Source organism: Corythoichthys intestinalis, chromosome 7 (assembly GCF_030265065.1).
Source record: "Corythoichthys intestinalis isolate RoL2023-P3 chromosome 7, ASM3026506v1, whole genome shotgun sequence".
NCBI classification, from domain to species: domain Eukaryota; kingdom Metazoa; phylum Chordata; class Actinopteri; order Syngnathiformes; family Syngnathidae; genus Corythoichthys; species Corythoichthys intestinalis.
Window position 1 is genome coordinate 46,497,377 of NC_080401.1, and position 13,067 is coordinate 46,510,443.

The 13,067-nt window shown below is 38.9% G+C and overlaps 1 protein-coding gene across 5 annotated transcripts in view; it reads right to left on the minus strand.

Annotated features, from left to right (window-relative positions):
• tle2a (TLE family member 2, transcriptional corepressor a) overlaps positions 1–13,067 on the minus strand; it is a 94,345-nt gene that overhangs the window by 19,061 nt on the left and 62,217 nt on the right. Inside the window, exons 5-7 of one of the 5 annotated variants that reach the window (XM_057841162.1) lie at positions 7,192–7,254; positions 3,868–3,972; positions 3,354–3,567 (exon numbers count right to left, since the gene is read on the minus strand). In XM_057841162.1, coding sequence (XP_057697145.1) covers positions 3,354–3,567; positions 3,868–3,972; positions 7,192–7,254 — 382 coding nt within the window. The remainder of the gene's footprint in view (positions 1–3,353; positions 3,568–3,867; positions 3,973–7,191; positions 7,255–13,067) is intronic. The other 4 variants (XM_057841166.1, XM_057841165.1, XM_057841164.1 and 1 more) reach the window with 4 other exon arrangements.

Sequence of the window (13,067 nt, forward strand, 5' to 3'; positions counted from 1 at the left end):
ATAAGCCGCCACCCACCAAATTTGACACGAAAATGGCATTTGTTCATAGATAAGCCGCACTGGACTATAAGCCGCAGCTGACCTCACTGTATCATGGGATATTTACACCAAAAGACATTAACCGGTAAAACTATTTGACAGCGGAATCATAAGGCTGTCTAAGACGGTACTTCTCAAATAGTGGGGGCAGAGCGATGCCGGGGGTGGTGCATGTGACCTCAGGAAACATACTTTTTTTTGCCATATTAGAATAGAGTGTACTTGCACATCCACTCCGGGGGTGGCAGTAGCGCTCTCATTTTCAGAGTGTTAACAGTATTTTTAAACCAAACAAGAGCACAGTAGTAGCACACCGCTAAGAGATATGAAGAACTGTTTGCAGTTTTCGGGCCGGGCTCACGCAGCGACCCGCTGTATTTTCCGGTTCTCACATGTCCGCCCAAGGAGCGCCATATTTGGCTTAGGAGCGTCGCGACGACCGCGCTCACCTCCGGTTCTCCCGCAGCTGCCGAGAATTCGCTGTTTTCATGCCGTTTGGCTTCTACTTTTAATACAGTGGGAGACGAGGAAGGACAACCGTGTTTAATGTGTCTATAAAATGTTTGTAACGGACAGCGGGAAGCCATATCAATTAAGACATTAGACCCCAATCGCATTGATAAGCCGCTCAATTTTTTTTCTGCGAAAACGTGCCGAATATTGCCAACAATCATCCCGCTTTGTCAGTGTTATATCAGTAAACTAGAGAGCACTGTTTTATTAGCATGCTCAGTGCTAAATAACCCCACACCATTGCAAAGGAGCAGATAGTGCGAGCAGCAAAAATAACAACTGTCCCTCTGTCCACTGACACCGTCGTTTTTGTTCTGTTGATTTTTGTTTTTCGGTCAAATTGTTTGGCATATTGTCCTCATCAGTTAATATTGCTAATCGATTTGTAATGATTGTTAATTGATTTTTTTACATTTTATTTTTCAGTATCAAATGGTAAAAAATGTACTTTGAGTGTATTTTTACAGTATGGTTGTGACTTTTTTATTCGGACAAATTTCGGCACTTTAACTCTTTTCTGTTACAAACAAAGCAGTTATACTTTATTGTAAGGTGATGTTTGTTACCTTTTTTTCTTTTATAGTATAATAAAAGACAATGTTAGGCAGAGATGTACTTTTAATAATCATTTCATAGACAAATGATACTATTTAAATTTGCTGCAGAGTTGGGGGGGCTAGGGGGCGCGAAAAATTTACGTCTTTCTGAGGGGGGGTGTAACAGAAAATAATTGGGAAGCACTGGTCAAAGACCAAATGAACCACCATGAAGCTTTGAACCAATTGGCTGCATTGCTTCAAGATGCTTCATTCGGCCATCACTGCTGCCTTAGGGGAGACAGTCAACCTCTGCTGCCAATTGCTGTCAACACTGTTGTCATCCAACATGCCTCCTGGCGCGCATTGCAGCACTATAAATGTAAATAAGAAAAATTCATGCTCTGTGCTAATTATTTATTTACTTACTGTTCCCGTTGTTTCATTAATTGCTAGCTATGGTATTTGGTAACACTATTTAACCATCATAATTATGACATGATACTGTCATGAGCATTGACAAATGCTTATGACATATCATTTTGTGTCATCCGGCAAATTATCTCACTTTTGAATGGATGTAAAAGATCCGAGCTGGACATAAATGGAGTTAGTGACATGATTTGCCGGATGATACTTAATGACATCTATCATAAGCATTCATTAATGCCCATGATAATGTCATAATTATGATGGTCTTACGGCAGACTTATGATGTCGCTGTCAAATAAAGTGTTACCTATTAACCCAAGTAAATCACCAATTATAAGCCACAGGATTCAAAATGGGGGGGAGTAGCAGCGGCTTTTAGTCCGAAAATTACGGTAGCTTTATCACCAAGTTCTATTGTGTGTCATGAAAGTTCACCACCAACTTACTGCCAATTCACCCCTTTGTATGGTGTACATCATGTCTTTACAGTCATTGTTTTTTTATATTGCAAAATAAAAACGGTGCTATTTTATATATAGTTTGTGACAAAAATGTGTTTTTAGGGCAGTACTTCTCAAATGGTGGGGCGCCCCCCCCCAGGGGGGCACAGAGCGATGCCAGGGGTGGCGCGAGTGACCTCTGGGAACATGCTTTTTTTTTTTTTTTTTGCCTTACAAGAATAAAGTGTACTTGCACATCCACTCCGTGGGTGGCAGTGGCGCTCTCATTTTCAAAGTGCGTGAAGTATTTTTGAAGCAAGCAAGAGCACACGGAAGAGACTCATGCAGAGCTGGACTCACGCAGCGACCCACTGTCTTCTCCGGTCCTCACGTGTCCGGCCGAGAAGTGCCGTTTTCGGCTTGGGATCGTCACGACCACCGCCCTCACCTACGGTTCTCCCTCGGCCGCCGAGAATGCGCTTTTTTCGGGCCGTTTGACTTTTAATATAGTGGGAAATGAGGAAAGACCACTGTTTAGTGAGTCTAAAAATGATTATAGCGGAGAGTCCGAAGCCAAATCAGTTAAGACGCCACTTAAAGACATTAGACCTCAATCTCATTGATAAACCGCTTGATTGTTTTTCAGCGAAAACATGCCGAATATTGCCAATTGTCACAATCGTCCAGCTTTGTCAGTGTTATATCAGTAAACCAGTGAGCACTGTGGTGAATCAGCGAAAATAAAAACTTTCCTTCTGTCCAAAGACACTTTTTTCCCCCTTCTATTCAGTTTTGTTTTTTTCTGTCAAATTTTTTGGCATGTTGTCCTGAAGAGTAAATGTTTCTAATCAATTTGAATTTGTTATTATTTACTGATTTTATTACATTTTATTTTTCAGTATCAAATGGTCAAAAATGTACCTTGAGTGTATTTTTACAGTTTGGATGTGACTTTTTTTTTTTTTTTACTTCAGGCAAATTGATGCACATTAAGTCTTTTCTGTTACAAGCAAAACAATGTTAATAAAGTTATACTTTATTATAAGTTGATCTATGTTACTTTTTTTTTCTTTAATAGAAAAAAAGGACACAATGTTAGGCTGAGGCGTACTTATAATAGTAATATTATAGACAAATGATACTATTTACAGTGGTGGCAGAGAGCTGGGGGGGGCGCGAAACATTTACGTCTTCCTTGGGGGGGCGTAACAGAAAATAATTGAGAAGCACTGTTTTAGGGGTACTAAAACACATTCGTATTTCACTGCATTTCAATGATGAAAATTAAGATACAAATGATTTGAGTTACAACAGCAGTCATGGAACAGATTAAACTCACAAGTCAAGGTAGCATTGCACATCCACGCTTGTCGAAATACCCGCATGAGTTTACCTCGATGTTGTTCGGCGGCCGCTGCCGCAGCGGCAGCTGCCTCCAGGTGAGCCCTTTCGTCTTTGGCGGCCAGCTGGGCCCCCAGCGCTCCCGACAAGGCCAGCAAACCAGAGCCCCCACCCAGTGCCAGGCCTGGGTGGGGTAATCCCGACGGGTGCGGTCCCACCGGCAGACCCTGAGCGTGCTGAGAAAGGTGCTGTGCCTGAAGCTGCTGCTGCAAGTGAGTAGAAGCAGAGTGGAGGAAAGACACGGGTGACTTATAGGTGCTTAGAAGAGGTGGAAGTCCAGAGTAGAAAAGCAGGAAGTGCAGTGGGAGAAATGCACAGGTCAGGGCAGTGGGCCTAACAAGTACCATATTTGCTTATGAAATATGTACGGGACAATTTAAAGACCAATCAAAGCAAAAAACGAAAGCCAATTTGTGTGAAGTGGGTCTAAAAAGTGCCTCATCATTTATTTATTTTTAAAGTAGAGAAAAAGGAGGGAAAAATAAACAGGAGGATAAGGTACACACGCTATGAGGCAGAGGGGGGAGCCCACGTACCCCTATGGAAGCATTTAACTCCCCCATGGTCACCTGTTTGGCGCGCTCCATAGCTTGGACCACCTGTTGCTGGTGCTGCGGAAGAAAAAGGCAGAGGTCACTCAGAGGACACACTGTACTAACTCTCATTAATATTCATTGTGTATATTATTATACTAATATTCAAAGTAGACTGGTTTAGAATGAAAAGCTATTCAGCATGTATGAATGAGGTGGCCAGTTGGTCAACGAGGAGAATTAGTGTGCTTCGAAGTTCTCTTTCCAAGTGTGTTGTTTTTGTGCGGAACTACACTTGATATTTACACCTTATTTCTGTGCACATTTGTCTTTGCTTTGACATTTTGGCTAAGAAATTGCTTGGATGTCTTCTTTTTACCCTTTAGGTTGCGGGATGTATATATGGGTGTTATTGCACAGTCTACACACACCTTTGTTTTTGGCGGAGAATGACTTGACAAACTCCTTTGACCCTCTCTCTCAAAGTGCATGTCTTTCTTAAACTCTTTCCAGGGGAAGTGACTACTTTTGCCGGTTAGGAAAAACAAAACAAAAAACATAACCCCATAAAAAGTTAACATCGTGTGGCCTATATGAACCAAAATATGAAGTATAAGGACACGAGGACTCAATTATAAATGCACTGCAAATTTATAACATCTGACCACGACTTCACACCGCCTGCGGCTAAGACACGGTTGCGTCATGGCTAAGAAAACATCACAGGTCAATTTCTGCTGGTTGCGTTTGCACTACGAATGTCTGCGGCAATCAGACAGGTAAAATCACGAGGGTTCTCACGAGAATGTGTGAATTCAGGCACAAAATGTACCGTAATTTTTGGACGATAAGCCCCTGCTTGTTTCCTTCATTTTGAATCCTGCGGCTTATTTGTTGATTTATTTGGGTTAATATGTAACACTTTATTTGACAGCGCCACCGTAAGACTGCCACAAGACCGTCAAAATTATGACATGACACTATCGACACGACAAATTAGGTCACTAACTCCATTTATGTCCTGCTTTGATATTTTACATCCATTCAAAAGTGAGATGATTTGCCGGATGACACAAAATGACATGTCATAAGCATTCATTAACGCTCATGGCAGTGTCATGTCAGAATTATGATGGTCCTATGACAGTCTTATAGCGCCACTGTCAAATAAAGTGTTACCAGATCCCATAACTAGCAATTAATGAAACAAGTTGAACAGTAACTGAAGAAATAATTAGCACAGAACATGAATTTTGATTGTTATTTACATCTGTAGAGCTGCAATGCATGCTAAAAGGCATGTTGGACGAAAACTGTTGACAGCAGGTGGCAGCAGAGGTTGACTGTCTCCCCCAAGGGAGCAGTGATGGCCAAATGAAGCTTCTTGAAGCAATGAAGCATTGCAGTCAATTGGTTCAAAGCTTCATGGTGCTTCATTTGGTCTTATGACAGTCTTATGATGCCACTGTCAAATGAAGTGTTACCGATTAATATCTTTTTGGTGTAAATATCCCATAATACAGTGAGGACAGCTGCGGCTTATAGTCCGGTGCGGCTCTGCAATGAACAAATGCCGTTTTCGTGTCAAATTTGGTAGGTGGCTTATAGTCAGGTATGCAATATAGTTTTATAATGACAGTACAATGTACGTCCCGATGTCAGACACTGGAGAATAAACGATGAGTAATAATCACAACATTTTTTGTTGTTGTTTTATCCTGACACAAATATTAAAGTATAATTTATGGACTGAGTTCTTTTTTTCTGCATGAGGACATTACAAGCGAATGAAAAAAATAAATATTCTATCTGTTCTTGATAATGAAAAGTATGGAAAATAGAATTGCTTTACAGAACATTTCTCCTCGAAGTGAATATAATAACCGTGAGCCTTTTTTTAACAAAGAATTTTGTGAAAGATTTTGTGCTATTGTCAGACTACACCGTCCGGAAAAAATAAGACTTCTCCGTCATGCCTACAATTACCTGCGGCACATCGTAGACGATTCCACAGGAGGTGGAAATTGTCATAATGACTAGTATGCTTGCGAATACAGATAACATCATGAACGCAGCCAATCTTGTCGTAGACGAAGACGGTGTGAATTGCCCTTTATACAGATATTGGTTTCTTAAATCTAGTCAAATAATATTATTATATATAGGTGTTTTTGCAGCGCATACTGTATAGAAAATGAAATATGAAATGTAATTAAAAATTAAATGATAATAAAATTACAATGAAAACCAGAAATACACTAGTTATTGCACTCTAAAATTGATTTTTTCCCCCCCCCATTTCATATAGTATTCCAATGAGTGCCCTATGAAAGGTTAATCTGTTTGTTGCTCTCTTGGCATTCACAAGCTATACTATACAGTACACATTACAGTATAATAATTAGGGCTGTCAAAATTATCGCGTTAACGGGCAGTAATTATTTTTTAAATTAATCACGTTAAAATATTTGACGCAATTAACGCACATGCCCCGCTCAGAAAGATTTAAATGACAGTACAGTTAAATGCCCACATGTTAATTGTGTTTTATGGAGTTTTGTCGCCCTCTGCTGGTGCTTGGGTGCGACTGATTTTATAGGCTTCAGCACCCATGAGCATTGTGTAAGTAATTATTGACATCAACAATGGCGGGCTACTAGTTTATTTTTTGACTGAAATTTTTACAAATTTTATTAAAACGAAAACATTAAGAGGGGTTTTAATACAACATTTCTATAACTTGTACTAACATTTATCTTTTAAGAACTACAAGTCTTTCTATCCATGGATCGCTTTAACAGGACGTTAATAATATTAATGCCATCTTGATTTATTGTTATAATAAACAAATACAGTCCCTATGTACCGTAAGTTGAATGTGTATATCCATCTTGTGTCTTATCTTTCCATTCCAACAATCATTTACAGAAAAATATGGCATATTTTATAGATGGTTCGAATTGCGATTAATTGCAATTAATTATGATTAATTAATTTTCAAGCTGTAATTAACTCGATTAAAAATTTTAATTGTTTGACAGCCCTAATAATAATATATACTGCAGAAAAACTATCTGTGTAGATATTCTTACTGGATAAATGTTATACAATGAATTCTTTCGCCCTATTAGGCGTGTGTGATACTATTTTGTATTTCTATCTTGTTGTGGCATAATCCTCGCGATTTACACGTTTTTCATGTAAGCATTTGTCTGTGTGGACATTTTGGCTGGAAAAATAACCCTTTAAGACTGTGTGTGTGTGCATGTAGGATTTTTTTTCTGTGTGTGCCTGCACCTCCTGTGACAGGAATGGGATGAGTTGGGCACAGATCACATTCAGCCGTTTGGCAATCTCCGTCTGAAATTTAAAAAAAAAAAAAAAAGATATTTGAAGACGACTTATAACACAACTCCAAACACACACAGACGCTCACACACATTCACTGCGACCTGCTTCTCCCCCAGACACGTGTGGTAAATATTTCAACCGCTTACATCTGGTCCATGCAAATGGAACCTTTGCCAGGGAGTTGGACTAAAATATTCATGGTGAGCATCTGCTGTGGCCGCAGCCTGCCCACACACATACACGCACGCGCAAGCAATCACAATCATAGTACTGGGAGGGGTGTGCGTGTGTGTGAAAGATTCCCAATCTTTTGTGTGTGCGCGCCTACGATGTCTGCATACGAGTTTACAGTCTCTAGGCCTGGATATGTGTGTTTCATGCTGGGGGTCAATGACTCCGACTGGGAGTGTGTGACTGTGCATGTGTGCATATAACTGCTCTAATGCATAGCCAACTCGTCATCCTTCTTCTCCTACTACTCTCCCATCCTCCCCGTTCTCATGATGCTGTCACAATAACAGCCAAGAAAAAAAAAAAAAAAAAAAAAGAGCCAATAATCAGCGATATATATTGGCAACAAGGTCGCACTCTAGAGTTGAAAGCATGGATAGAATGTAAAAGAAATATTTTTTCCTACTTTTGCTTTAACCCTATAACACCTGAGCCTATTTTGTTCAAATCTGCATGCCTTTGAAGTTGCCCTCATATTTCAAGGAAATAAATGTTCACAACGGCCTGGTTGGGTCCCTTTTTTCAGGACACCCTAGCCTTAACTGTTGTTTTCTTCACTAAGCAACATTTTGGACCCAAAAAGACAAAAAACTCCCTAATTACTTTGTCAAAATTTGTAATATTGATGTCCCATTGACAACCAAACATGCTCAATGAAATGTTTTGAAGCTTGATAACATTTAACTAGTAAAGATAAACATTCAACAGAAAAAAATGAGACTGAATAGTTTCATATTTGATAATTCAACAGAAACAGCAGGTATGGTCATAGGCGTTTTTGTCCTTTCTACATACTATAGTCAAAACTAGTTCATAATATTAGTTAAGCAGTAGACCAACAGTGCAAAATAGTGAATACATGTGTATACATATACAGTATGGCGGAAAACACAGACAAGACTGGAAAAGCAGTTTCTGCACTTGCACCACTCTTTAAAATAAACGGCTGTATTTTAAGCCAAAAGAACAGTTGTGTTTGCTGCAATAGCAGACTCATGGCGCATGAAGCCCCCGAACTATTTCTAATTTGTCTGTTTTACCCTGGAAACTCCTGTTTACAGACGTCACGCATCTGCTTTTGTTTCAACTCAGCTATAAAAAGAAGGTAAGTAATCATATTTCTGATTCAAAATGTTCGTCATTTTTAGCTTAGAATAATTGATCTCTAATATTTTGTTTAAAAAAAAAGAAGACTTTAAAAAATTATTCACTCGCATATTTAAAACTTTTGAACAAATTCCGTCACAATTTAAAAAATGGTGTCTGTAAATAAGTCACGGATATTTACCTCATAACTATGGCTAAATTTAATTTTCTTTGTTACTGTCGCATTTTGCCCGATATGTTAGATGATAAATAATGGATTCAAACAAAGAAAAATTGAAAAACGTTTAAAAGGGTAAATATATTAAAAAGAAAATCTCGACCACTCCTTGATGTCGCAATTTCTGCATCACGACCCTTGTTATGTTACCATGTTTCACCCAAAAACTCCCCCAAAAATCCGGCTGTGGCCATTCACATCTGTGTCTTGACACTCAATGGTACATGCTACATGGAGTTTTTGGATCGAAACAAGGTAAGTACGCGATAATATCTCGTTAAAGTCATAGCGTCCTTAATTCTGCTCTTGCTTGCTCTCACTTCCAGATAGGGTTTCGCTGTTTAAATTATTGTTATTATTATTTTTCAAATGCACTTCTGTTCAAAATTTTTCTTCCCCCAGAAAATTGAGATTGTAAGCTTTCCAATGATGTATCACACATGCATATAGGACAGTTTTGTAATTTGGCCAAATCGAGGGTCTTAGAGTGGAACTTCAAGATGGCAGAAAATATAGAAAATGCTGAAAAAGCAGTTTCAGCTCTTGCATCCCTCTTTGAAATAAACTACTGTGTTTTAAGCCAAAAGAACTGTTGTGTTTGATAGAACAATGTCTATATGCTGCCATAGCAGTTTCATGCCGCATTAAGCCCCCGAAATATTTTTAATTTGTCCGTTTTACCCTGTAGACCCCCGTTAACAGACACCGCGCAACCGCTTTTGTTTCAACCCAGCCAGAAAAAGGAGGTAAGTAATAATATTTATCATTCGAAATGTCTATCATTTTTAGCTTAGAATCATTAATTGATGTCTAATATTTAGTTTAAAAAAAAAAACTACCATAAAATTATTCACTCGCATATTTCAAACTTTTAAACAAATTACGTCACAATGAAAAAAATACGTCCGTAAATAGGTCATGGATATCTACCTCATAACTACTGCTTAATTGTATTTTTTTTTGTTACTGTCGCATTTCCCCCCGATATTTTAGATGATAAATAATCAATCCAAAAAAAAAAAAAAACGTTTAAAAGGGTAAATATTTGAAAATGAAAATCTCGACCACTCCTTGATGTCTGCGATTTCTGCATCGTGACCCTTGTTATATTACCGTGTTTTACCCATACAATCCCGCAAAAGTCTGGCTGTGGCCATTCACAGCTGTGTCTTGAAACTCGGTGATACATGCTACACGGAGTTTTTTTTTTAATCTAAATGCAAGGTAAGTATGTGATAATATTTCATTAAAATCATGGTGTCTTTATGCTCTCTCATGATCTCACCTCGAGGTACCGGAAAGCCACAAAAAGACATACATTGCAGTCGAATGCTAGCACAAGGATTATGGACACAGCAGGGTAACTCGCTAGCGTGCTGTCCATAATCTTTTCGACCTTTGTTGCCATTTGGATTGCTTATTATGGGATGATATCAATGTATTAGATACATTAGATGCTTAAATCATAAAGCCTAGGCCCTAGACTTCAAGGCTAAATACAATACATAAATAGTGTTTTGTACTGACATTTATATGTTCCCTTTATGCATATGGCGCCTTTTATTGTCGCGTGGGTGACGTAATTACGTGGGTGACGTTATTACAGCGTGACGAGGTTTCAAAGATGATATGCATGCACGTGTCGCCGCCGACACGCTCGGTGTTAAAGGGTTAATCAAATAGACATGTTCCTGTTCCTTCTAGTGTCAATGCCTGGACAACCTGGGGTAATATAACAGACTACTGTACATGGAGCTGATTACAACGTAAGTGGAAAATAACTTTTTGTGCATATGCATCTGTCTTGCTGCACCGTTTTTGTTCAAATCAATGTTGCTCAAAATTTTCCCTCGTACAGCCACAAAATCTGCCAAACGACAGCTCGGATTGATCAAATAGAAAAATTTAATTCTTTGCCTATCAAATACCATGAGCTTAACTTTTTTCTTTATTATTGTATTTTTCAGACTATAAGGTGCACTTTAAATCCTTTATTTTTTTTTCCCCAAAAATTGACAATTGATCCTGGTTGTCCCTAACTACCTCGAACCTATTTTGTTGGCGCAAATTTGTATTATACTGCTCCAGTAAAGAGCTCAGGACACACATTCATCATCCATACACCATGAATAAAACATAATGAATAATAAATTGCAATGTTAAAAGAACAAATGACAAATGCATTAAAGCACCTTATAATCAGGTGTGCTTTATGTCAAAACTCATTTATTGATGGTGATGCGCTATATTCCGTTGCGAAAAATCTGAATAACACTGTATTGAAATAAACGACGTTTTTCATATTCTAACTAGGATGCATCAGTATAAACTAGGGGTGTAACGGTACACAAAAATCTCGGTTCGGTACGTACCTCGGTTTTAAGGTCACGGTTCGGTTCATTTTCGGTACAGTAAGAAAACAAAATGCAAAATATAAATGTGCTAGTTGTTTATTACACACCTTTGTGCTTTCAAAAATAAGAACATTAGCCTATACAAAGCTAGAATTCTGCTTAAAAAGTAGCGAGTATTTAAAGATAATCCAACAACAATTTGCCTTTCAGACTCCACGTATTGGTCAGCTTTCTTTCTGAAAGAAAGAAAAAGAAGTCCTGTGCTAAAGAGAAAACCAATCCCAATGACAAAGATTTTAACATGTATTTTACAAATGAAATGCCTCAATGAATCATTTTTTTTTCTTATGAACGGTTTTCAAAAGCTTTATTGGTGGATTTTCTCAATTTAAAGCGCCACACAGAAATTAATAAATTTAATTGTGTAAGCAGGATCTGTATTATTTTTATTATTTCATTACAGGTGTTTTAGCTCATTTCAATTTATTTTATTTAAATGGGCTATTATTTATATTATTATGTGTTTATATTTTACCAATGTGATGTAGTATTCATTTATATTGTATATTTTATGTTGTATAACTTTAGTTCCTATGTGAATATTAATTCCTACTTGTTTTGTTGTAGTAGGAGGGTTTTGTATTGAACATGGGGCCGTGTTGGTTATTATTATAGCAGAGAAGACAGCAGTAAATCAACAAAGACAAGTCAACTGTGCCCCGATCTACCACTCAAGAGATCTGATGGACTCAAAAAGTGGGTTATGATTGCATATTAGTTTGAAAATCGACCAAATCCACCGTATTTTTACACGAGTGACTTCCGGTCTGCCAGATCCTAGCTACTGGTAGTAGTATTGACGGAGGAGGGTCGCGTCTTGCGTCAAATAATAAACTCTGCCGTTCTTTTCGCGTGTGTCGTGTTGAGCCGCTTCTGGGGCGCGTCTAACACGCGGCCGCACTGCGACTGGTGTGCATTGGCTGATTGACTTTAACGCCCGCGTTTTACTCCGTTCTCGCGCCGGCTATGTTGTCGCGCCGTTGATGTTTCTTACTGTGTGTTGGTCCTCATTATAGTAGAGAAGACTGAGTAAATATAATCTACAGAAAGAAACTGTAGCGCGATCGACTCACAGCCTCGAAAAGTAAGGGTTACATCACGTCAGAAACTCATTCGGTACGCCTCCGTTCCAAACCGAGCACCACGTACCGAAACGGTTCAATACAAATACATGTACCGTTACACCCTTAGTATAAACTGATATAACTGTACGTGTTAGAAATACATTGGCATGAAGTCTGTTATTCCTAATGCTAGTTTTAGGGCTCCAAAAACCGTTGCCGTGGAAACCAGCAAAAAACATTGCCTTTAATCTGCTTTTAGTTAAAAATAGTCTCGTGAAAAACAAGCTCTCTGTTTATTTCAAGTCTGCCTCCATCCATTCCTCCGTTGCCGATTATTGATTCGCATTACAGGCTTCGACACGCACACGCACGCATGCAAACACACACACACAAACACATTTAGCATCAAGACCGTTAGGGCCGGTAATGATATGCATGCAGAGATCATGACAACATCATTATGGCTGGAGGCTGTTTGTCTAGTTGACAGCCAGCCTGTGCTGAGGTGTGTGTGTGTGCGAACTTGTGTACACACACACACGCACATTTACGCGCACGCACACATCCCTATTCCCTCCTAAGTGATTTATTGACGCTGGACTGAACTTCCACCCCCTCCTTTTTTCTTCTTCCACTCCCACTCTCTCATTCCTCTTATTTGCCCACATACACCCATCCAAACACACCCCCATCCTCCTCCCAATCCATCAGCCCCACCATCCCTCGGCCCCGCCTGCCCAGGGGAGACACAATGATTTCTTGTTAGAGAACTCCAACTACTAAATGACA